Here is a 24,687-nt window from a genome sequence, read left to right as displayed (position 1 = left end):
AAGACAGGCAGGTCATGGTGGAGAGGTCTGACAGAATGTGGTCCACTGGAGAAGGGAATGGCAAGCCACTTCAGTATTCTTGCCTTGAGAACCCCATGAACAGTATGAAAAGGCAAAATGATAGGATACTGAAAGAGGAACTCCCCAGGTCGGTAGGTGCACAGTATGCTACTGGAGATCAGTGGAGAAATAACTCCAGAAAGAATGAAGGGATGGAGCCAAAGCAAAAACAATACTCAGTTGTGGATGTGACTGGTGATAGAAGCAAGGTCCGATGCTGTAAACAGCAATATTGCATAGAAACCTGGAATGTCAGGTCCATGAATCAAGGCAAATTGGAAGTGGTCAAACAGGAGATGGCAAGAGTGAACGTCGACATTCTAGGAAGCAGCGAACTAAAATGGACTGGAATGGCTGAATTTAACTCAGATGACCATTATATCTACTACTGTGGGCAGGAATCCCTTAGAAGAAATGGAGTAGCCATCATGGTCAACAAAAGAGTCCGACTCTGTGCACCCCATAGACAGCAGCCCACCAGGCTCCCCTGTCCCTGGGATTCTCCAGGCAAGAACACTGGAGTGGATTGCCATTTCCTTCTCCAATGCAGGAAAGTGAAAAGTGAAAAGTGAAAGTGAAGTCGCTCAGTCGTGTCCAACTCTTTGCGACCTCCTGAACTGCAGCCTACCGGGTTCCTCCGTCCATAGGATTTTCCAGGCAAGACTACTGGAGTGGGTTGTCATTGCCTTCTCAGCCAAAATGCAGTACCTGGATGCAGTCTCAAAAACGACAGAATGATCTCTGCTCATTTCCAAGGAAAACCATTCAATATCATAGTAATCCAAGTCTATGCCCCAACCAGTAATGCTGAAGAAGCTGAAGTTGAACGGTTCTATGAAGACCTACAAGATCTTTTAGAACTAACACCCCAAAAAAGATGTCCTTTTCATTATAGGGGACTGGAATGCAAAAGTAGGAAGTCAAGAAACACCTGGAGTAACAGGCAAATTTGGCCTTGGAGTACAAAATAAAGCAGGGCAAAGGCTAATAGAGTTTTGCCAAGAGAATGCACTGGTCATAGCAAACACCCTCTTCCAACAACACAAGAGGAGACCTACACATGGACATCACCAGATGGTCAACACCGAAATCAGATTGATTCTATTCTTTGCAGCCAAAGATGGAGAAGCTCTATACAGTCAGCAAAAACAAGATTGGGAGCTGACTGTGGCTCAGATCATGAACTCCTTATTGCCAAATTCAGACTTAAATTGAAGAAAGTAGGGAAAACCACTAGACCATTCAGTTTAGTTCAGTCACTTAGTCGTGTCGGACGATTTGCGACCCCATGAAACGCAGCACGCCAGGCCTCCCTGTCCATCACCAACTCCCGGAGTTCACTCAGACTCACATCCATCGAGTCAGTGATGCCATCCAGCCATCTCATCCTCTGTCGTCCCCTTCTCCTCCTGCCCCCAATCCCTCCCAGGATCAGAGTCTTTTCCAATGAGTCAACTCTTCACATGAGGCGGCCAAAGTACTGGCGTTTCAGCTTTAGCATCGTTTCTTCCAAAGAAATTCCAGGGCTGATCTCCTTCAAAATGGACTGGTTGGATCTTGCAGTCCAAGGGACTCTCAAGAGTCTTCTCCAACACCACAGTTCAAAAGCATCAATTCTTCGGCACTCAGCCTTCTTCACAGTCCAACTCTCACATCCATACATGACCACTGGGAAAATCATAGCCTCGACTAGACAGACCTTAGTCGGCAAAGTAATGTCTCTGCTTTTGAATATGCTATCTAGGTTGGTCATAACTTTCCTTCCAAGGAGTAAGTGTCTTTTAATTTCATGGCTGCAGTCACCATCTGCAGTGATTGTGGAGCCCAACAAAATAATGTCTGACACTGTTTCCACTGTTTCCCCATCTATTTCCCATGAAGTGATGGGACCAGATGCCATGATCTTCGTTTTCTGAATGTTGAGCCAGCTTTTTCACTCTCTACTTTCACTTTCATCATAAGGCTTTTTAGCTCCTCTTCACTTTCTGCCATAAGGGTGGTGTCATCTGCATATCTGAGGTGTCATCTGCATATTGATATTTCTCCCGGCAATCTTGATTCCAGCTTGTGTTTCTTCCAGTTCAGCGTTTCTCATGATGTATTCTGCATATAAGTTAAATAAGCAGGGTGACAATATACAGCCTTGACGTACTCTTTTTCCTATTTGGAACCAGTCTGTTGTTCCATGTCCAGTTCTTCAGGTATGGCCTAAATCAAATCCCTTATGATTATACAGTGGAAGTGAGAAATAGATTCAAGGGACTAGATCTGATAGCTAGAGTGCCTGATGATCTATGGACGGAGGTTCATGACATTGTATCGGAGACAGGGATCAAGACCATCCCAATGGAAAAGAAATGCAAAAAAAGCAAAATGGCTGTCTGGGGAGGCCTTACAAATAGCTGTGAAAAGAAGGGAAGTGAAAAGCAAAGGAGAAAAGGAAAGATATAAGCATCCGAATGCAGAGTTCCAATAGCAAGGAGAGATAAGAAAGACTTCCTCAGCGATCAATGCCAAGAAATAGAGGAAAGCAACAGAATGGGAAAGACTAGAGATCTCTTCAAGAAAATTAGAGATACCAAGGGAACATTTTATGCAAAGATGGGCTCGATAAAGGACAGAAATGGTATGAACCTAACAGAAGCAGAAGATATTAAGAAGAGGTGGCAAGAATACACAGAAGAACTGTACAAAAAAGATCTTCATGACCCAGATAATCACGATGGTGTGATCACTCACCTAGAGGCAGACATCCTGGAATGTGAAGTCAAGTGAGCCTTAGAAAGCATCACTACGAACAAAGCTAGTGGAGGTGAAGGAATTCCAGTGGAGCTGTTTCAAATCCTGAAAGATGATGCTGTGAAAGTGCTGCACTCAATATGCCAGCAAATTTGGAAAACTCAGCAGTGGCCACAGGACTGGAAAAGGTCAGTTTTCATTCCAATCCCAAAGAAAGGCAATGCCAAAGAATGCTCAAACTACCACACAATTGCACTCATCTCACATGCTAGTAAAGTAATACTCAAAATTCTCCAAGCCAGGCTTCAACAATACGTGAACCGTGAACTTCCAGATGTTCAAGCTGGTCTTAGAAAAGGCAGAGGAAACAGAGTTCAAATTGCCAACATCCGCTGGATCATCGAAAAAGCAAGAGAGTTCCAGAAAAACATCTATTTCTGCTTTATTGACTATGCCAAAGCCTTTGACTGTGTGGATCACAAGAAACTGTGGAAAATTCTGAAAGGGATGGGAATACCAGACTACCTGACCTGCCTGTTGAGAAACCTATATCAGGAAGCAACAGTTAGAACTAGACATGGAACAACAGACTGGTTCCAAATAGGAAAAAGGAGTACGTCAAGGCTGTATATTGTCACCCTGCTTATTTAACTTATATGCAGAGTACATCATGAGAAACGCTGGGCTGGAAGAAGCACAAGCTGGAATCAAGATTGCCGGGAGAAATATCAATCACCTCAGATATGCAGATGACACCACCCTTATGGCAGAAAGTGAAGAGGAACTAAAAAGCCTCTTGATGAAAATGAAAGAGGAGAGTGAAAAAGTTGGCTTAAAGCTCAACATTCAGAAAACGAAGATCATGGCATCTGGTCCCATCACTTCATGGGAAATAGATGGGGAAACAGTGGAAACAGTGTCAGACATTATTTTTTTGTGCTCCAAAATCACTGCAGATGGTGACTGCAGCCAGGAAATTAAAAGACACTCCTTGGAAGGAAAGTTATGACCAACCTAGATAGCATATTCAAAAGCAGAGAGATTACTTTGGCAACAAAGGTCCATCTAGTCAAGGCTATGGTTTTTCCTGTGGTCATGTATGGATGTGAGAGTTGGACTGTGAAGAAGGCTGAGTGCTGAAGAATTGATGCTTTTGAACTGTGGTGTTGGAGAAGACTCTTGAGAGTCCCTTGGACTGCAAGGAGATCCAACCAGTCCATTCTAAAGATCGGTCCTGGGTATTCTTTGGAAGGAATGATGCTAAAACTGAAACTCCAGGACTTTGGCCACCTCAGGTGAAGAGTTGACTCATTGGAAAAGACTCTGATGCTGGGAGGAATTGGGGGCAGGAGGAGAAGGGCACGATAGAGGATGAGATGGCTGTACGGCATCACTGACTCGATGGACATGAGTTTGAGTGAACTCCAGAAGTTGGTGATGGACAGGGAGGCCTGGTGTGCTGCGATTCATGGGGTCGCAAAGCATCGGACACGACTGAGCGACTGAACTGAACTGAGCTGAATCTGCCTGCACTGGGTTTTCATTGTGGCATGTGAGCTCATAGTTGCGGCGTATGGAATCTAGTTCCCTGACCAGGGCTCACAGCTGGTCCCCCTGAACTGGAAACGCAGAGTCTTAGCCACTCAACCACCAGGGAAGTCCATCTTTCATTTTATTTTTTTACTTTCCCTTCAATTCCCAAAGCTATCTTTTTTATTCCTTGACATCGCATATATTTTTCTAAGCCATCTCAAGTTCTTTGGGTAATGAGGAGAGTACCAACAAACATACACATACATAAACACATAAACATAGATAAACATAAACACGAGTAAAATACAAATTTGAGTTGAGCACCCAGAATCAGGGGCTTGCATTGGCTCAGCGGTAAAGAGTCCACCTGGAATGCAGAAGACACAGGAGATCTTGGTTCGATCTCTGGGTCGGGAAGATTCCCTGAAGCAGGGCGTGGCAACCCACTCCAGTATTCTTGCTTGGAGAATCCCATGGACAGAGGAGTCTGGCAGGCTGCAGTCCATAGGGTTGCAGAGTCAGACACAACTAAAGTGACTTAGCACGCACACACCCAGAGTCAGACTTCACCTCTCTTCAACCCACTTGACTCAGGGTGGGTCAACACAGGCTCCCTGTCCCTGAGCCTCTTGTGGGATCCCCTCCCCGAGGCTGACCCTCTGTGGCCTAGGAGCCAGCTTTGCATTTGCTCCAGGAGATATTCTAGTGCATCAAAATGCTTCCAGGTGTTCCTGACCCAGACAAAGGCTGAGGAAAAATCTGACTCGACTCCCACACTCTGCAAAGTCCTCACAGGGAGCAGGGGTAGAGGGGAAGGCGAGGTGGAGAGTCAGGGAGGAGAAGAGGAGAAGGCACTTGGTGGCTGCCCTCTGCCCTACATGAGGCCCCAGGGTCCTCTTAGGGCAGCTGCCCACCCTCGTGCCATCTTTCAGCTGCGAGGCCCAGTCGCTGCATCCCACCCACCAGCATTCTTTTGCATCAGTGTGAGAAAGCAATTTGCATCCAACCAGCGGGATTAAGTAAAATAGATGGAGGCGGCCTGCCTTCTCATCTCAGAAACCCTTTCCATCTTGCAGAGGCTGCTGTGCAGAAGGCGGATAGAGTGGTCTTGTTTGAATGTGGCCCCTGCAAGCTGAGTTCATTTTATGACCCGTCTGCCTTAGAGATGCCGAGTGAGTGAACAGCTGGGAATGCTGCAGGCTGAGCACCCACCTGCCTTGAACCTTTGTCCTGTGGCCTCTAATTCCTGCACAGGGGGGCTGTTTTAGGTCAGAGGGAGGACCAGGTCTGCTTGTGATACCTGGGATGGCATGGGGCCCCTGAGGTGCTACGGAAAATGGGATTCTGGCGGCATCAGCTGCATCTGGATGGCTGCCCTCTCTCAGGGTCCCTCCTCCGGGATGGAGAGCTATCCAAAGAGCAGAGAAGCCACGAGCTGTCCCTGTCCCAGAGCCGAGTGCCATCCTTGCCAATTTCAGTGTCTTTTCCTGCAAAATGGATATTTAATATTACTGGGCTCATAGAGTTGTTGGGAGGATCAAATAATAATAGCTGGTGCTTTAATAGTCTCATTACCTGCTGGTCATTCTAAATGAGACTATTAAAGCACTAGCTATTATTATTTAATCTTCCCAACTCTGTGAGCCCAGGAATATTAAATACCCACTTTGCAGGTAAAGATGCTATGAGCCCAAGAACTCATTTAATCTTTACAACACTCTTAGCTATTATTATCTCCATTTTTCAGAGGAGAAAACTGAGGATTGGGGAGCTTAAGCAATGTGTCCAAGTTTACAAACCTAGAGAGTGACAGAGCTGAGGTTTTTAACCCAAGTAATCTGGCCCCAGGGGCTTCCGAGGTGGTAAAGAATCCGCATGCCAACTCAGGAGATGCAACCGATCCAGTTTCAGTCCCTGGGCACGGAAGATCCCCCGGAGAAGGAAATGGCAACCCACTCCAGTATTCCTGCCTGGAACATTCCATGGCCAGAGGAGCCTGGTGGGGTACAGTCTGTGGGGTCGTAAGAGTCGACTGAGCAGAGACATGCACACAATGTTTACTTAAATGTTGTTTCTTCTTTGTTTTGCACTGAGGCCAAGAGCTTCATCAGGGAGGAGGTGAGCTGATGGCTGGGTGGCCTTGCCCTCCTCCTGGTGGCCTAGCCAGAGACTGCCCTTTCTAATCTGTTCTTCTGCTCTGTCGGAAACCGTCTCAAGCAGGTGGTTTTGAGAGCCTTTTGACTGTTATTAAGAGCCTTGATTGAGAGCCTTGATAACTGTTATTATTTTCCAGCACACAGCAAAGCATGCTTTTAAAAAAGGAATTTGAACATTACAGCAACTTTGAAAATGGAAGTCCTGCATAAACTGCTCTTCCAAGTGTGGTACCTGGTTTGGCATCTCCTGGGAATTGACCAGAAATGCAGAGTCTCAGACCCCTTCCGGCCTGACCTGCCGAATGAGAACCTGCATTTGACTGGATCCCACTGACTCACAGGCTCCTGAGAGCGAGAAGAGCCAGCTGCAACCCTCCTGTCCGCAAGCCCGGCGAAGACAATAATGTCATCGGTTGTGTGTGCACTTAAGAGCCGTTTAAAATGTGCACTCTTCTAACCTCTTCCAGTCATTACCTGCAATTTTCAGGCCTTGTCTAAAACCAAAATCCTCATCAATGTCATTCAGCAGGAAGCTAATAAAGTCATCATTATCTTGTCTGTCAGCTGCCCCTCTTGCCCCGTCTCCAACCCCAGCAGTCACGGTGATGGTTCTAAAACATAAACCGATCACATCACTCTCCCGCTTAGACTCCTGCTGTGCCTTTCCCTGGGAGTACAGTCCTCGCCCTCTGCTGCCTGTTTCTGACATGCTGACCTTCTCTTTTGGGCCATCTGGATCTTTGCACTCTCGCTTCTGTGCCTGGATGCCCTTTCCTCCTTCCTCCCGGCTGGTTCCTTTTCATCCTTCATGTCTCAGCTTAAATGTCACCTCCTCAGAGGTGTGAGATGAAATGACCATATGGGGAAAGCACGCCCTTGCTCTTTATCACAGCTCATGTCAGTCACCAGCCATGGGCAGGACTGTCTCTCTGGAGGAGTGTAAATCCCACAAGGGCAGAGACTATCCCATCTGCCTGCCCTCCCTTGGACCCTTGTACTTGGCACAGCATCTCAATAAACATCTATTGAATTAATGTCTGCTTTCTAGAGACCAGGTATCTGAATATCATCACCTTGTTTATACTGACTTGTTGAAATTATAAAAATAATAGATCCTAATTTTATATATATTTAAACTTTGCAGAAACTCTGCAGAAAGGAATAAATGAAAAATAACATCTTTTCCCCCCTCAGTTCCTTCCAACTGCAAAAGCAACCAATGAGGGACTTTCCTGGCAGTCCAGTGGTTGAGAATCAGCGTTCCATTGCACAGGATGCGGGTTCAACCCCTAGTCCAGGAACTAAGATCCCACATGCTGCAGGGCAACCAAGCCCACATGTGGCAGCTACTAAACCCTTGAGCTCTAGAGCCCATGCACCGTGACAAAGACCCGGTGCAGCCAAAGAAAAGTAACCACTGATAGCTTATTTTGTCACCTTCCATAATTTCAGAACCCTTTAGAAAGGCACACTAACAAGATCACGCTGTAACTATTAATTCTATTCTGCAACTTGCATTTCTTTAAAATTGTGGTAAAATCCACGTACCATAAAATTTACCACCTTAACTATTTCTAAGTGGACAGTTCTGTCGGGTTAAGTACATTCAGGCTGATGTGCAGCCGGTCTCCAGAACTGAAACTCTATCTCCCCATTTACCCCTCCCCCAGTCCCTGAAATCACCATTCTACTCTCTGTTTTTACGAGTTTGAACAACTGGCCTTTTGAACTTAACTATGAGAAGGAAATGGCACCCCACTCCAGTATTCTTGCCTGGGAAATCCCATGGACAGAGGAGCCTGGTGAGCTACAGTCCATGGGGTTGCAGAGAGTTGGACATGACTTAGAAACCACACAATAACTACAGCACGTCTTCCCGCGGGGGCCCATGGAATCTGGCTTGCTGTTCCTACACCCACGTAGCACTCTCAAGCCACCGCTGATGTTTAACCAGTGATACAAAGGTGGCTCCCGGTTTGGAGTGACTACCGACAGTGCTGCAATGCCGGGATTAAACCCCCCGAGCTATGAAGTCAAAGGGTATGTACTTCCTGTCTGCCAAACTGCTGCCCAAGGAAGCTGACCAGTTGGCTACAGAGGAAGAGGGGGCTCTTCCCAATGTGTTAGGGGAACACTGACTGAAACTCCCCACCCTGGCCAGACACCACAGTAACCATTTGCATGAGTTATTTTATAACAGGAGGTCCTGGTAAAAAACACAGAACAAGGCACCACCAACCGGAAGAATTTGGGAAAGGTCAAATGGAGACACTACGTGTCCCACCAACTTCCCAGAATCCTCCTCGATGGACTCCATCTTGACTGAGTGGTGTGTGGGCCACCACCAGGAAGGACATCGAGTCAGAATGACTGACCAGATACAGCCTGGAAACTAATCCCATTACCATAAACCCCAAGACTGTGAGCCACACATGGCAGAGCAGACCTCCTGGGTTCCCTTACCCTCCTGCTCTCTGCCCCAGTGCCCCTTCCCAGTAAAGTCTCTTGGTTGGTCAGCATGTGTCTCCTCAGACCATTCATCTCACTCAGACCAAGTGTTAGACAACAGCCCACTCTTGGGGCCTGGAAGGTGACCCCCTTCCTGCAGCAGAGGTGAACTAAGTAAATACTGTCCCATCCCAGATCCAGGTCTTGAAGCGAGGGGAGGAGCCCAAGGCAGTGAGTTGGTGGCACGACGGGGAATGGAGCTGCAAGATGTATATACAGGAGGAAGTCAAATTCAAAAACCGTATAATGAGTGGACTTGGGAAGCAGCTCGTTGCTGTGGCAACCCCATTCCCCTGCTGCCAGGAGCGGAGGGTGGGGGTCGGTGGGGGGGGAGAGTTTCTTTCCTCTGAACCTGGCGGGAGCTCCTCTCCCTCAATATCACTTAAGAAAGACAGAGCTGGGTGTCCTTTTATTGAGATCAGTGTGCAGTTTCTGACAGTAACTTCCCATCACTGACCTGCTGTGATTCTCAGAGGTCCTCTACAGGCAAGGCACTCGGGCCCCATTCCCACAGCAGACAGACGCCCTGGGTATGTCACCCAAGACCCTGATATAATGGGGCCCACAGAGATGCCAGGTGGGCTGAGCCCCCAAGGAGACTGTTCTTTTCCCTTCACAAGAAAAGGTTTTCTAAATTTTTGTTTAAGATTGCCAAAGGTCAAGGTCAGGGGAAGCTTGCTTAAGCTGGCCCCTTAAACCAATTTCCGGTTCTGAGCCACTTTGCTCTGCTTCCTGCAGGGTATTTAACCCTGAACGTGCTGACTGGGTTAGAGCTGGGAGAGGGGGCGGCAGAAGGATGGAAAGCAGAATGAAGTTAAACTGCTTTTTCCTGTTCTGCATCAATGCCAGACACACGGTGTACACGCCCTCCTCTGAACCTTTTAACTGCTCAGTAAGGTGGGAATTATTGTCCCCATAAGGCTCCACAGTTTAAACGCTTTGCCCAAGATCTCCATGCAGGAGTATGAACGGGCTTCTGTCTGGGTCTCAGGCTCACATTCTCACCCTCAATCCCAGGAGACAATTTAGAGAAGCAAACCAGGCAACAGAGGGCTGGCTCCTCTAGGACGAGATGGCAGCCAACTTTAAATCTCCCCCTAAGCAAAGGTATCAGGGCTTCCCTGGTGGCTCAGATGGTAAAGAATACACCTGCCGATGCAGGAGAAGCAGGTTCGACCCCTGGGTCAGGAGGATCCACTGGAGAAGGATATGGCAACCCACTCCAGTATTCTTGCCTGGGAAAATCTCATGGACAGGGGAGGCTGGCATGCTACAATCCTTGGAGTCGCAAAAGAGTCAGACACAACTTAGCAACTAAACAACAACGGCAAAGCAAAGGAGTCTATGGGAACGTGACCTACCAGCATCACCTGTCCCTTCTTCCTTTAATCAGGCAGCGGGCTATGGGGGCATGCGGGATGTGGAGGTTCTGATCCAAACCAGCTGTGGCTCCTGACCTGGTGTGAACCCCAGCCTCAGAACACAAACATGGGGAAATGGTGCCTCTGGATTTTGTTTGTGTTTTGTACAAACACCTAGCTCTTTGGGGAGGATTAAGTGAACCGAGGGTCAGGCTCTCAGACTGTCACTTTTAAAATCCAACAGCCCAGGTCTCTCTCTCACCTGGTGCTTCTCTTTGGCCTCCGGGGTATGTGACAGTACTGATTTGTACTCTTGAATTTGATTTTCCTACATCCTATCCCCGAGGCAGCCATCCCCGGAGAGTCCCTGGGGAATCATGCTCCACTCATACTAACGTTTCATCTCCCCCAAGAACCGTCTGCCGCAAGCCCTGCCCCCACCCCCTCCAGCAGCCGCAGAATCGTTGCTCCCAGCCTCTGGAGCCCTGCCAGGGTGACCGTGGCCTGGGAAAAAGGAGCACAGATTAATATTTAAGAAAAAAATGCCCCGACAAACGTAGCTTCTCAGTTGCCTGTGACTGAGTTGATGAGCCCCTGCTCCCCTGCGGGGAAGTGGGAAGGAGCCCTAATTTGCCGATTCATGGTGCCACAACATCTTCCAGCTTAATTTGTCTCCAGTGGATGACTCAGTTCTCTTAGGGTGCATGCTCAGTCCTTTTAAGTTTCTCCTCTTTTTCTGCTACCACTGTCTGTGATGGTGGTGGCTGGGTCCACAGAGTAGTCACCCGAGGGCCTTCTGGAGTGCCCTGACACCCAGTGCTGGAACCTTGCCCCGTGCATGAGGGCCCCCACAAGAGTAATAGCTCTCTTTTCCATACACGTATAAATTTTAAGAATTGGCCACATCATCCGGTATGTGGGATCCCAGTTCCCCAACCAGAGATCGAACCCCAACCCCCTGCATTGGAAGCGCAGGGTCTTCACCACTGGACCAGCAGGGAGATCCCAGGAGGGATCCTGCCCTGAGACCTTAAGGGCCCCCAGGCCCTTCAGCCCCTCCACATCTCCCTGCCAGACCTGAGTTACTTCAGGACGCCTGCAGCCGTGGGGAGTGGGTCATTCATCTGGCCATTTCCCCTCCTCCATGTGGCTCTTCTCCCCTCTCACCTGCTGCACCCAGGTCTCACCCAATATGGATCTCCTCCCAGGGATTCAAATAGAAAAAGAGTCAAGAAACAAGTACTTTCAGCTGTCCCCTCAACCCCTGGGTTTGGCCAGAAGAAGGACCTAGACCACGTGTTGGATCTCCTACGTCCCTGGCCCCTGCCTTTCTGCATGGTTGTCCTGGGGCCATGCCTACCGCATCATACCTTGACTTGCTTCTCTCCAGGCTCAGGACACAACTCTGGGTGACCTAGGCCACCCACCATGCCTGTCTGAGTATCTTAATGCCTGCTTCCATTATTTAGAACATCCTTTTCTTTCTTGGCAAAGATTGGCTTTCAAGGTTATTCCCTTGTTTTACACTCAGGAATATATTTTTGGATGTTCAAAGCTGAGCACTTCCTCTTCCTCTTTGCATTCTTAAGCCTCTTCAGGCAGAAAAGGAGGGAGATAACCCAAGAAAGCACCTGGATGTCTTTCAACTGGCATCACCCCAGTTCATCTGCTTATACAGGCAAGTTTCTCCCGCCTGAAGTTTATGTGTGTTTCTCCCGCCTGAAGTTCTGAGCTCTGTCCTTTCAACCCTGTTGATTTTGGACCAACTTTTTCATCAGTGGTTTTGTTTTTTGCAAAGACCTTTTCTTTAAATGACATTGCTTCTGCTTCTGCCATAGCTGTCCTCCCCGCCATGGTCAAACTATCCTGGGAGAGTTGTTCCTAACGCTTCAGAACCCACCAAGGTCAACCAATAACCTCTCTACTTCTAAATCCAAGCCCTGCATTCATTTTCTAGGCCTGCTGGGACAAGGCACCAAACTGGATAGCTGAAAACAACAAAAAAGAGAGAAAAATTTATTCTCTTACAGTTCTGAAGGCCTCAAAACTCAAAATCAAGTTGTTGGACAGGATACGTTCCTTTCAGGACCTTCCATGGGAGAAGACATCCCACACTTCTCTCCCGCTCTTTCTGTCTCTTGGCTCATGACGCATCACTCTAGTCTCTGCCTCAGGCTTCACGTGCTTGCCCTCCGTGTATCTCTGTGTCTAAAATCTCCTTCTCTTTTAATAAAAACCCAAGGTCATGGTGAAGGAAATGGCAACCTGCTTGAGTAGTCTCACCTGGGAAATCCCATGGACAGAGGAGCCTGGCGGGCTATATAGTCCAGGGAATCACAAAAGAGTCGGACACGACTGAGTGACTAAAACGACAATTTAATAGGGATTGCACTGAGTCTGTAGAACAAATGATATTTTTATAAAACATCATTTAGGACTTCCCTGGTGGTCCAGTGGATAAGAATCCCCCTGTCAATGCAGGGAACATGGGTTCAGTCTCTGGTGTGGGAAGATTCCACATGTCTCGGGGCCACTATGTGCCATAATTACTGAGCCCTTGTTCTTGAGCCCAAGAGCCCACCTACTAAAGCCTGCCCACCCCTGTGCTAAAGCCTTTGCTCCAGAATAAGAGAAGCTACCCCGATGAGCAGGCCATGCCCTGGAACTAGCGAGTACTCCCCACTCAGAGCAACAAGCAGTAGTGAAGACCCAGTACAGCATAAAGACCAAAACAAAAACCCAAAGACATCGCTCACAGGCTTTAGGACCCACCCTGAGTTCAGGATCATCTCATCCTGAGATCCTTAAGTTAATTATATCTGCAAAGACCCAGAAAAGGTTAAAGTCTCAGGTGTTGAGGCTGAAGACTTGGACATACCTTTTTGGAAGACAACATTCAACCCATGACACATCCTTTTCAGCCCTCAACTTGACCTCTCTGCAGCATCTGGTGCTCTTTGTCTTGGAAACGGTCCTTTCCATTGATTTCCAGGATGTTGAGCTCTCCAGGTTGTCCTCCTCTCGCTCCAGCTGATCCCCAGTTTCCTCTACTGGTTTCTCTTCTTCTGCCCAGCCCTGCAAGGTGAAGGTCCCTAAGATTCTGTCCTGTCCTTAGCAGGCCTGCCTGTTTTCACTCTGACAGTGGGCACTGTGCCTCCTCACAGCCGTCCGGGGTCTTCTGTCTGACTTGGCTGTCAGACACCCAGATTCCTGCATTACCAGGGTTCCTCTTTGGGCACTGGGGAGGATGTTATAAACCTTCCAGACTTACTTGCTGTGTTTCATGTGCATGTACCAATGTGCACTCAGGGGGAAGGATCCAGAGTTTTCATCAGATTCAAGGTTAAAGATCCTGTGCAGAATTCTCCATAGTAATCACCTGGCTTCCTGGCTGGCCTCTCAATCTTCTTTGATTCTCCTACATGTCCTTTGCCCATTCTCTTTTCCGCACCACCCTCTCTAATTATTGAGACCCTTCCTGGTGGGATGTCTATTGTCTTTTTGCCCATCGCACTTCTTTCTACTTAAGGTGATATAAATTCTCTTTTTCTTTTCAGAACTACAACACACACATATACACAGAATGGGCCTGCCGGTGACATAACCCCACTCGGGTGAACATGTGATCCATTCCAATAAGGTGTTCCATGTTCCTAGATCTTATGCTTGGTTGGGTGGAAGGGGAAGGTGGGTAACTCACAGGAGATCATTCAGAAGCTTTTTCAGGTTTTGAAACAGATGTTGGAGGGAAAGATGGCAAGAACATGTCAGGTGGCAGGACTGAAGTCCTGGCTAATATCCTGTGGTTGCTGCCTGTGAGGACAATACAAGTTCACATAACTGCTGGTGGTCATCTTTGCTACTCCACTGGGGACCCCATCACTTGAGAAGGAGGCAATCAAGAGGAAAACTGAGCCAAGCAACGGAGAGAGAGAGGGTATGGGGAAGACAGAAAGGGAGAGTCGGTCCTGAGGACAGAGCTTGAGCTGTTGGATCCAGTCATGACTGAAAGCTTAGCAAGCCCTGAACTTTTCCACTAACTAGGCCAGAATTTTTTGCTCAAATCAATTGAGTTGGATACTTGTCATTTAGAACTAAAAAGGCTCTTACCAACTGCCTTAGCTTGAGCTGCTAAAACAAAACACCATAGACTGGGTGGCTTAAACAACAGACAATTTATTTCTCACAGCTCTGGAGGCTGGAAGTCCAACATCAAAGTGCTGGCTGATTTATTTCCTAGTGAGAGCTCTTCTCCTGGTTTGTAAATGGCTGCCTTCTCACTGTGTCCTCGTCCTCACGTGGCCTTTCCTGGGTGTGTGTGAATGGAGAAAGAGAGTCTTATCAGGGCACTAATCCTCTCGTGAAAGCCCCACCCTCATGACCTCATCTAAACATAATTACGAGGACTTCTTTGGTGGTCCAGTGGTTACGAATCCACCTGGCAATGCAGGGGACTCAGGTTCCATCCCCGGTCAGGGAGCTCAGATCCCACACGCCTTGGAGCGACTAAGGCAATGTACCGCAGCTACTGAGTCTGAGAGCCACAGCTAGAGGGTCAGTGCTCTGCAGTGAAAGATCCTGCATGGCCTAAGACCCAACACAGCCAGAAATAATAATCATAATCACATGGGTTAGGGTCTCCACATATGAATTTGGGGCAAAGTCCACAACCAACCTAATCTTTAAAATGTTCATATCTTTCTTTTATAAAAAAAATTTTTTTATTTGGCTGTGCTGGATCTTAGTTGCAGCAGGAGGGATCAGATCCCACATGCTGAAACTAAGAGTTCAAATGCTGCAACTAAAATGTTCATATCTTTCTTATCAGGACTTCCTAATTGCAAATAATAGAAAGCCCAACTGAAATAGCTGTTAAAATAAAGGGAACTTATTGACTCCTATAATGAAACAGTTCAAGAGCATCCTAGCTTCAGGTAAGGATGATCAAGGCCCAAACAATGTCAACTGATTCTCACACTCTGTCTTTCAGCTCTGATACTTCTGAACTGGCTTCATTCTCAGGAAAGTTTTACCCTAGCTTTACCCCAAGGTGGCTGCTGGCAGCTCGTGGAGCCATGTGCTTCCCAGGTCAGGTCTAGAGGGGGGGGGTGTTGGGAGCTACTCTGTTCAGTAGCTCCAAACAGAGAAGAATCAACACTTTCCTTCCCAGAAGTCCTGGCTGACTTCTTACTTCCCAATTGGTTGTTCTCACCTCCCCTGAATGAACCACTGTGAACAGGGAGATGGGATAGTGACTGGTTAAAGACAGTTGGGCCCCATCTGTGGAGCTAGGGTGGGGTCTGTACTTCCTAAACCAGGAAGATTTAGGTTGGAAGCTTAGGACATTATCAGGAGGGTTAACAGAATAGTTGCTTAAACAAATAAGGATTCATTTTCTTGCACACCTAGAAACCTGGAGGTTGATGTTGGTTCAGCAAGTCACTGATGCCCTTGGGGACCCATGTTCTCTTGGTCTTCCTGACCCATCAGCCTTAGAGCATTGGTTTGCATTCTCATACTGTCACTTCATGATCTCAAGAGAGTGGCTGCAGCTCCAGCTGATGCATCTGCATTCAAGGCAGGGAGAAAGGAGGAAGAGCCCAGATGCTACCAACCTGATCTGTTTCCTTTAGTCAGGGGAGCAAAATGTTTTCTAGAATTCCCCACAGCAGACTTCTGCTTAAGTCCTGTTTTTGTTTTGATTTTTTAAAAACCTGTTTCTTAAGGAAACACACAGATAGAAGGGAAACAAAATTTTGCATTTTCCATATTCAAAGGGGACTTTATTGGTCTTCTCATTAAGCTCCTTTCCATTGATTGATTAGGATTTGCTGTTAATTGATTAGGATTGATTGATTAGGATCAGTTTTAGGATTCGAACGAGAAGAGACAATTCACAGAGCTAGCATCCTTGCCTTCTGTCCTCACAGAGGTATATTCAGCTCTTTTGTGAGACATTCTGGAAGATGGAGGAATTTTATCTTAAAACTGACCAAGCCTTCACTGTGTAAGACACTTGCATCATCGAGGATTCAAGCTGTGATTTGAATTCTGTGACATTTTTATAGGTTAAATGTTACCACTACTTTAATTACTGCTATAAATAGCTTTATAATGTGGAAGACTCATTGCTTAACTTTAAGACTTTGGAGTTTTCATTTTTTTTAAAGGACATATAAAGCTACCCTTTTATAATAAATTTTAATTCAATACGTCCGCTACAAATTGGCACTTGCCATTGGCGCTTGCCATCCACCTCTACAAGGATTAAATCAGGTGCTGCTGCAGCTGCTGGTTTTCAACAACCCCTGAAAGGAGTTCAAAGTGGAGAGCAGAAATGAGGCACTCTCTGTTGGGCTGATGGGGGCTCTTCAGGGAGTTAGATATGTTCAGAAGCCGATTTTATGAGCCTAAATCTTGTACCTCCTCAAATCTGGAAAACCGCTAAAATCCTTCGTGATGATGACTGCTCCTCACGACCAGCAGAAAGCTTCTGCAAGATATATGTGCTTTGATTGCATTGTGCATGTATTTCCCCTTTACCAAAATCACATGTACACTAACCCTCCCCCTGCCTCTCTGGAGCGGTTCCTCAGAGCTAACTGAAGTGCTGTCTTCAGGCGGCAGACCTCATTTTGCCCCCCAATAAAATGTGACTCGCAACTGTCACACTGTGCATATTTCAAGTCGACGTAGAGCAAGATTAATCACCTAATAAGTGGCATAACTTGGAAGTTTTATAGGAGCCCAGAGAATGACGGACTCATTGCAGGCTGGAGAGGGCTGGGAAGGCTTTGTGTGGAGGTAGGGAACTGAGCTGGAGTAGAAGGCGGGTAGGGTTCAGGCAGGCACCGGGCTGTGCGTGCCCAGCTGCGTAGTTGTGTCTGACTCTTTGCAACCGTTTGGACTGTAGCCTGCGAGCTTCCTCTGTCCATGGGATTTCCTGGGCAAGAACATTGGAGTGGGTAGCTATTGTCCTTCGCCAGGGGATCTTCCTGACTCAGGGACTGAACTCTCATCTTCTGCATTGGCAGGTAGATTCTTAACTGCTGAGCCATCAGGGAAGCCCAGGCATGGGGCAGAGAGGTCAAATCACAAGGCAGAGGCAAGGCTTGTAAGTCATTTGCAATCAATCAGAGAAGGGAAAGAACCTGGAGCAACCCATGGAGCTTCATGGAGGACAGGATAGGAAAAGTAATATAATTAACACGAACATGGTTAAACTGTATGTTCTCTGTGTCTAGCAGAAATTTAAAAATCACCTTTTAAAAATTATGTTCAGGGAATTCCCTGGCAGTCCAGTGGTTTGGACGCGGTGCTTTCACTGCCAATGTCACACGTCCCATCACTGGTGGGGGAACTAAGAGCCTACAAGCTGTGCGGTGCCGCCAACAATATACAAATAAATAAATAAATAAATAAGTATGCTGCAATACAGTACTTACTGCTCCCGAACAAGTGTTGCAAGTATAAATACTTTCAGGAACCAGGGGAAACAAAAGTGACTCAGACCGAGCTTTAGACAGTAGGGAGTGGTGGCAGGGATTGCAGCAAACTTGGGAGGATTTGCTTTCTCTAAAAGAGGGCGTCACTGCTCAGCCCCAGCCAGCTGTGGTCCCCAGTGACCACCATGATCTTACACCCAATGGGCCCTTCCACGCCTCATCCACCTGATCTCCTGGACAGCTTTGGTCTAGCCAACCACTGCTCCTTAAATGACTCTTCTCTTGTTTCTGTGATGCCACAGTTTCTGATTGCCTTCTACTTCTCTGGCCATTTCTTACTTACATCTTACGGATGTCTCTACTGGCTTGACTGTTCCTTCTCTGTTCAACCTCTGCATGGAAATGTCAAGCCTCTTTCCCTCTGACTCTGCACTCACTCACTTTCCTTAGACCATCCCATCTCCCTAGAGGCCAGTGACTTCCAAGTTTCTATTTCTCCTTCATCCTCCACAGCCAGCTCATCCCAGGCCCTGTGGCTTCTGCTTTACAAATGTATCTCACATATGTGCCTCTTTCTCCATCTCCACTGCTGCTGCTCTAATCCAGGATGTTTCCATTGCCTGGACCACTGCTGTAGACGCCAGTCTGTTCAGGTGACTGCTGGACTGGGCTGGGGAAAGACATGTTAGTGAGAGTGGCCCCCACCCCCATGATAACCTCTCTGTCCCCTTTTCCCTCTCCAGCCATGAGTTCACCTGTCCCCAGTCCTCTCCCCTCGGTTCTGTCTGCATCACCACCACTCACGTTCCTGTCTCCACCCACTTTGCTCCAACTTCAGTTTTCAATATGGCGTTGAGAGTCTACGGGGCCTCATTCACCTGCCCACTCACCCACCTGTAGCCTTGGTCACCTGCATTTCCTGGGAGAGGCCATCTCACCTATTTCCTCTCCTAGATTCCTCCTTGAAGGGGGAGGGAGTGGGGAAGACAGACCCAGGAAAGCCTTCCACAGGCAAACCAGATACAGGAAAACCTCCTTTTGCAGAACCAGTGGGTAAGGGTTGCCTTAAGGCTCCCATAAGAGTTGCTTTTCTCTTGTGGGATGTACATCTCAAGTAGATTTGGAGCTTACCTGACCCCACTTTAGAGGGTAAGGAAAACTAACTATCCCCACCCCTTACCACCCCAACTCCCCATGCACTGGGTGGAATGGAATGCAAGAGGGAAATACTAATACTAATGATTAGAAAAAGCTCCCCAGGACCCAAAGAGGCTGCCCAGAAGTTTGCTAAACAGGCTACCTGGTGCAACTCCACAGTGAAAAATAAGGACCAAGAAGAGGCTCTGCTGATGCACCTGCTTTAAGGATGTGTCTGGATGAATCAGGAGGCACAGTTTGCTCCCACTGTCTCATCCACGTCTTCATGCAGGACGCCTGGCTCCGGGTTTCTCTCTTGAAGAAGCTGAGACGCAGCATCCTTGGCTGCCGCCCAGCGGCCCCATCTGTAATCTTCCTGCTCAACGCGGCTCACGATCTTCGCAGCGGCAGCAAGAGGTAGGCTCAGGTTCAGGCTGCCCCAAGAAGCCAGCCCTGCAACTTGTGACTCAGCGGAGGAGGTGGTGGGTGGGACTCGTTACAGCCGGCAATGGTAACAACCAAGTGTTTTTGAGCAGAAGATGGGAAGCCGAGTCCGAGAACAAGCCTGGCAGCGAAATTTCCGTTTAATGAATTCACAGTAATTCCATTTGTGTGATCTTCCCTGTGGGTTTAGACAAGCAGATCCCCTGCTTCTTGCTTCCTACAATGCAGCTTGAACCAAGGTCTGGATTCCACAGCCAAGAGACCCCCTCCTTCCCTATTTGGCCACCCACCCCCACCGCTTCCCCCCAACCCCCAGGCCCAAGCAATTATACAGGCGCATCCAGAGAGATGTGGGTGGAGATTTTCCTTTATTCGTTTTTTTTTTTTTTTCAACTTCAGAGAGAAAGGGCTGGAGCAAAAAGCTGATGTTCAAAGCTCCAGGCCTTAGAATGAACCCTGAACGTGCAGGACCCTGATGGGTGTCACTCTGGATCTGGTGGCTGACAAATGCACCCCATGGAGACAATGTCCTCACAACTGCAAAGCCCCCTTGCCCCTCCCCATTTTTCTTAATTTCAAAGCACCCACCCGCACCCTCCCAAGATAGCCTTGTCATTCCCGGGTAGTGGATCTCCTAGCAAATTGGGCTTTTACTCGTGTGGGCTCAGAGCCCCATCCCCACCCCCCAAAGAAACATGCATCACTTTGAGATAAAGGGAAATTGACACAGGATGCTTGAACCTGGAGAGCCCGCATGCTTTATTCTTCATCATCCTCCAGCTTGGGAGAAAGGCTGCCTTCCATCCTACCCGTGAGAGACAGGAAAGGGCATTGAGGCTCTGTCACCTTTCCCGTCTCCCCAGGGCCCTCTGCCGTACCGCTGCGCACACACGAGCCCTGCCTGATTTTAAACAAATTTGGCCAGAAGCCTTCTAATTCTCCTCTTGGGAAAAAGACATTTGAGAGCTAGCAGGTGTAGGGCTCAGTGAACATTTAAACCAGTCTTCCTGCTCAGTGTCTGTTCAACCCGAAGGTCCATCCAGCTCTCGGAAGGAAATTTCTAATGCTTGGAGCCCCCAAACCCGGCGCCAAGCCTCCCCAGTGGTCTGTGACCACCGCTCACCACCCCATCTCCCCACAACCTCCCAGAGTGGTCTTGGGTTGCTCTCAGCATCTCTCCCCACGGTCTGCTGTGGAGTCCTGACGTGGAGGTGCCCAGGGTGGCAGGGGGAAGCATCAGGCGCCCTTGCTTTCTGTCCTCTCCTCATCAGCTGTCTGGGCGTTGCTGACGGCGCGGAGCTGCCCCTGGGCCGCTGGCTTCACCGACAGGACCAGGCGTTTCCGGAACGTCTCACAGAGCACGATGTACACAAAGGGATTGAGGCAGCTGTTGGCATAGCCCAAGCTGATGGCCGCATTGTACAGGTAGACAAAGGTGAGCGTCGGGCGGCTGAGAGACAGCTGGGTCAGCTGAAGCACGTAGTAGGGCGCCCAGCACACGAAGAAGACCAGGCAGATGGCGATGGCCGTGCGGGTCACCCTCTTTGTCCGCAGCCGGATGCTGCGTTGAGAGGCGGGGGCCACGGAGGACGTCATGCGCTGCAGGATCCTCACGTAGGCGGCCGTGATGACCACGAAGGGCAGGGCAAAGGCCAGGAAAAACTGGTACAGGGTGAACCAGTAGAGGTCAGTGTCTGGGTTGGGCAGGCGGATGCCGCAGCCCACAGTGCCCCCCGGGAAGGGGATCAGCCTGGCATAGAGCCACACGGGGGTGATACTGATGAAGGACAGGGCCCACAGGAGGCAGATCACCAGGGTGGCCACAGAGGGCTTCCGGAACTTGGTAGAGGAGATGGGGTGGACGGTGGCCAGGTAGCGGTCAATGGCCATGGCGGTCAGGATGTAGGTGCTGGTGAACTGACTGTTGGCGTCCATGGCCGTGATGAGGGTGCACATGGTCTCGCCAAAATGCCAGACTCCATTGCCCATGAGCTGGTGGATCATGAAGGGCATGCCCAGGAGGAAGAGGAGGTCCACCACCGAGAGGTTGATGATGAAGATGTCGGGGACATTGCTGAACCAGTGCAGCTTGGACTTCTTCACCACCGCGAAGATGACCGTGGAGTTCCCGACAATGCCCAGGAGGCAAATGGTACCAAACACCGAAGGCATGATGATGTTGATGTAGGCGATGCTCCCTGTGCGAGGAGGCAGCCCTGGGGACAGAAGGAGCAAGGGTCGACCATTTGACATGGACTCTGCTCTCCGAGGGCTGAACTCCTACTGGCATGCTCAGCCTCCAGCCATGAGCCTGCCCACCTCTTCATCCACCTGCCATTTCAGCTCAGGGCCCATCTTTCATCTGGAATCTTCCCTGCCATCCTCCCTGCCCACATGGCTGCTAAACGTAACCCCGTGCCCTCCTGCACCGGCTCCCTGCTCAATCCCACCAGAGTCTCCTGCACCACCTGTTCATTATAGGACCAGTCCCTTTGCCTCCTGCGTTTTCTCAGAAGGCGCAGCGTCAAGAACCACAGCTGTCTGCAGAGAACGGTTCTGTGGGCCTCGGGGCTCCACCAGGAAACATTATCGAAATAGCCAGCAGGACACGAACGTCTGTGCATGTGTGGGCGCAAGCATGTGTTTCTTCGTTTCCTATTTGCAGCCCTGCTCATTTCATTTTAGGAGTCGCTGGTTGGAAGCCGTACGTTCATTGCTGGGGATCTCTGTGGGTGACTGTCTCGCGGAGGCTTTTGGCCATCAGGCCCACAGCCCTCCCCTCTCCTGGGTCCCAGCTTCTGAGCCTGGGCTTTCTGAGTGACTAGACTGAACTGTGTGCTGCAGCCCAGCCACCCGACAATTTTCTCCATGCAAACCTTTCCTCTGTTTTCTTCCTTCTCTTCCCCTTCAAAGCTAGAATCCCAGGGCATCTCAGCGCTGGAAATGTCAGGAAGCCTCTTTCACCAGCAAAGTTAATCCCCTCGCGTCTCTGGGAATTATTCCTTCCCACGCCTCTTTCGTGGAGGAGGCAGTAAGGATGTTTCAGACCCCATCAGATCACGCAGTTCAAGTGAAAAAACCAAGGGGATGGGTGAATGAGTGAGCTTCCAGCCATCTCCCTACATACAGCCCTCCAGTTTCTCTTGTTTTCCTAGCCTGGAATTTTTCCGGCAAAGCATTTTTGGAACTCCTCAGCAGCCCTCCCCTGCCTCCCTCGCAGCTGGCAACATCCGAGACCACTTCCTAGCATGCCTCTGCCTCGGCCCCTTCCTCCCCGTAGTCCCCTTCTCCCCTGGCCCTCCGGGAGGGCAGACTGCCTATCTCATTCCCAAGAACTGGCATAAAGTTTCGCAAGCAGTTTAGCTCAGAGGTGAAACCTTCCCGTTTCCCACCCTTGGCGGCGCAGAGGAGGGAGGCCCGCCCTCCAGCGCGTCTCACCGGCCGAGGTGAGGTTATCCGGGCTCTCCGAGGTGTTGCTGGCATTGGGGCCGGTGGGCAGCAGCGAGGCTTCCAGGTCCATCCCGCCGGCGCCGCGGGTGCTAGCTAGCTCGTCCGCCCACGCAGGCTGCCGCAGGCTCCAGTGCGGGTCCCAAGCCCGGGCTCCCGGAGCCCCGCAGTCCGGAAGGGGGGTCTTCCTCGGGCTGCCCGGCAGTCTCCGCCGCCTGCGATCCCCACCGCTCTCCCCTCCCTCCTTCCCCGGCTCCCACTGACATCACCTAGACATATTAACATTCGGAGGCAGATGCGCGTTAACCTCTTCGGTCCTGCGCCGCAGCTCTGGCTTCCGACTGCCTGCAGAGCCGAGCCGGCAGGTCAACCCCATCGGGGACCGGGCTTCTTTCCCTCCTGCACTTGGGGCCGTGTCTCCTGTGCCACCGGGGGTGCTGCTGGCTACCCGTGAGGCTCCAGTCTCTCCAGAGGCAATGGGCTGCCTCCCTGTGGAGGAGGAAGGGAGCCTGGCCCAACCCCTTACCCCCGGTAGCCTGGGCCTGGGCTGCTGGGCAGGGGCTGGGGTGCCTGTGCTGGGAGCTTGGGAAGGGAAGGCTTGGACTACTGCCATGCCCGCCTCCAGGCCACCCAAGGCCCCTTCCCAGCGCCCCATGGATTCCAAGCTGTGGAGTTGCTGGCTGTTGAGCCCTTTGGCTGGTGCTCAGAGGTGACTCAGGTCACCCTGAGCTGGTGATGCCCAGGGACTTGGGACCAGAAGAGGACAAACTCCCTTCTTCCCTGGGATCAGCAGGGACAAGGTTTATAGAGGTTTTAGTTTTCTAAATGCTCTGAGGTCCTTGAGGGTTTACCTGGAACTCCTTGAGACAAATTTCAGAGCAAAGACCCCCAAGGATATCCTTGCTCAGTCACTTCAGTCATGTCCAACTCTTTGCGACCCCATGGACTGTAGCCCACCAGGCTCCTCCGTCCATGGGATTCTCCAGCAAGAATACTGGAGTGGGTTGCCATGCCCTCCTCCAGGGGATCTGCCCCACTCAGGGATCGAACCCGAGCCTCCTGCAGCTCCTGCATTGCAGGCAGACTCTGTACTGCTGAGCCACCCGGGAATCCCAAAAGAGATCCTGAGGAACAGCCTAAGAGGGCAAAACATTGAGTGAATTCTCTGCAGAGGCATCCTGCTGCCAGATTCTGATTTGGCAGGTAAGGCTGGGAGGGGCCCAAGACTCTGCATTTCAGACAGGTTCCCAGGAGATGCCAAACCAGGTACCACACTTGGAAGAGCAGTTTATGAAGGACTTTCATTTTCAAAGCTGCTGTAATGTTCAAATTTCTTTTTTTAAAAGCATGGTTTGCTTTGTGCTGGAAAATAATAACAGTTATCAAGATATTTTTAAAAGGCTCTCAAAACCACCTGCTTGAGACAGTTACTGACAAAGCAGAAGTACATAGTAGAAAGGGCAGTCTCTGGCTAGGCCACCAGGAGGAGGGCAAGGCCACCCAGCTGTCAGCTCACCTCCTCCCTGATGAAACTCTTGGCTCCAGTGCAAAACAAAGAAGAAACAACATTTAAGTAAACATTGTGTGCTTGTGCGCGATCAGTTGGGTCCGACTCTTTTGCAACCTCGTGGACTGTAGCCCACCAGGCTCCTCTGTCCATGGAATTCTCCAGGCAAGAATACTGGAGTGAGTTGCCGTTTCCTTTTCCAGGGGATCTTCCTGACCTAGGGGTGGGACCCATGTCTCCTGCATTGGCAGGTGGATTCTTTGCTACTGAGCCACTAGGGCGGAGAAGGCAATGGCACCCCACTCCAGTACTCTTGCCTGGAAAATCCCATGGATGGAGGAGCCTGGTGG

General features: G+C 49.6%; 1 protein-coding gene across 1 annotated transcript; it reads right to left on the bottom strand.

The window, feature by feature from the left end:
- Positions 1–20,115: 20,115 nt before the first annotated feature.
- On the bottom strand, positions 20,116–22,918 carry MCHR1 (melanin concentrating hormone receptor 1). Its single transcript, XM_052640678.1, has 2 exons — positions 22,822–22,918; positions 20,116–21,599 (listed from the first exon to the last, which is right to left on the bottom strand). The coding sequence occupies exons 1-2, from the start codon at positions 22,901–22,903 to the stop codon at positions 20,620–20,622; spliced, it is 1,062 nt and encodes a 353-aa protein (XP_052496638.1). The 5' UTR covers positions 22,904–22,918; the 3' UTR covers positions 20,116–20,619.
- Positions 22,919–24,687: the final 1,769 nt, after the last annotated feature.

The sequence above is a fragment of the Budorcas taxicolor genome, chromosome 5 (genome assembly GCF_023091745.1).
Source record: "Budorcas taxicolor isolate Tak-1 chromosome 5, Takin1.1, whole genome shotgun sequence".
NCBI classification, from domain to species: domain Eukaryota; kingdom Metazoa; phylum Chordata; class Mammalia; order Artiodactyla; family Bovidae; genus Budorcas; species Budorcas taxicolor.
Note: the sequence above shows the minus strand (reverse complement) of the source record. Positions and strands in the feature narration are given on the sequence as shown.

Bases quoted from the DNA above. Each gene is read 5' to 3' on its own strand.
- MCHR1 (XM_052640678.1), bottom strand. From the start codon at position 22,903: ATGGACCTGGAAGCCTCGCTGCTGCCCACCGGCCCCAATGCCAGCAAC. The intron at 21,600-22,821 runs GTGAGACGCGCT...TTCTGTCCCCAG, and splicing joins GGATAACCTCACCTCGGCCG to GGCTGCCTCCTCGCACAGGG.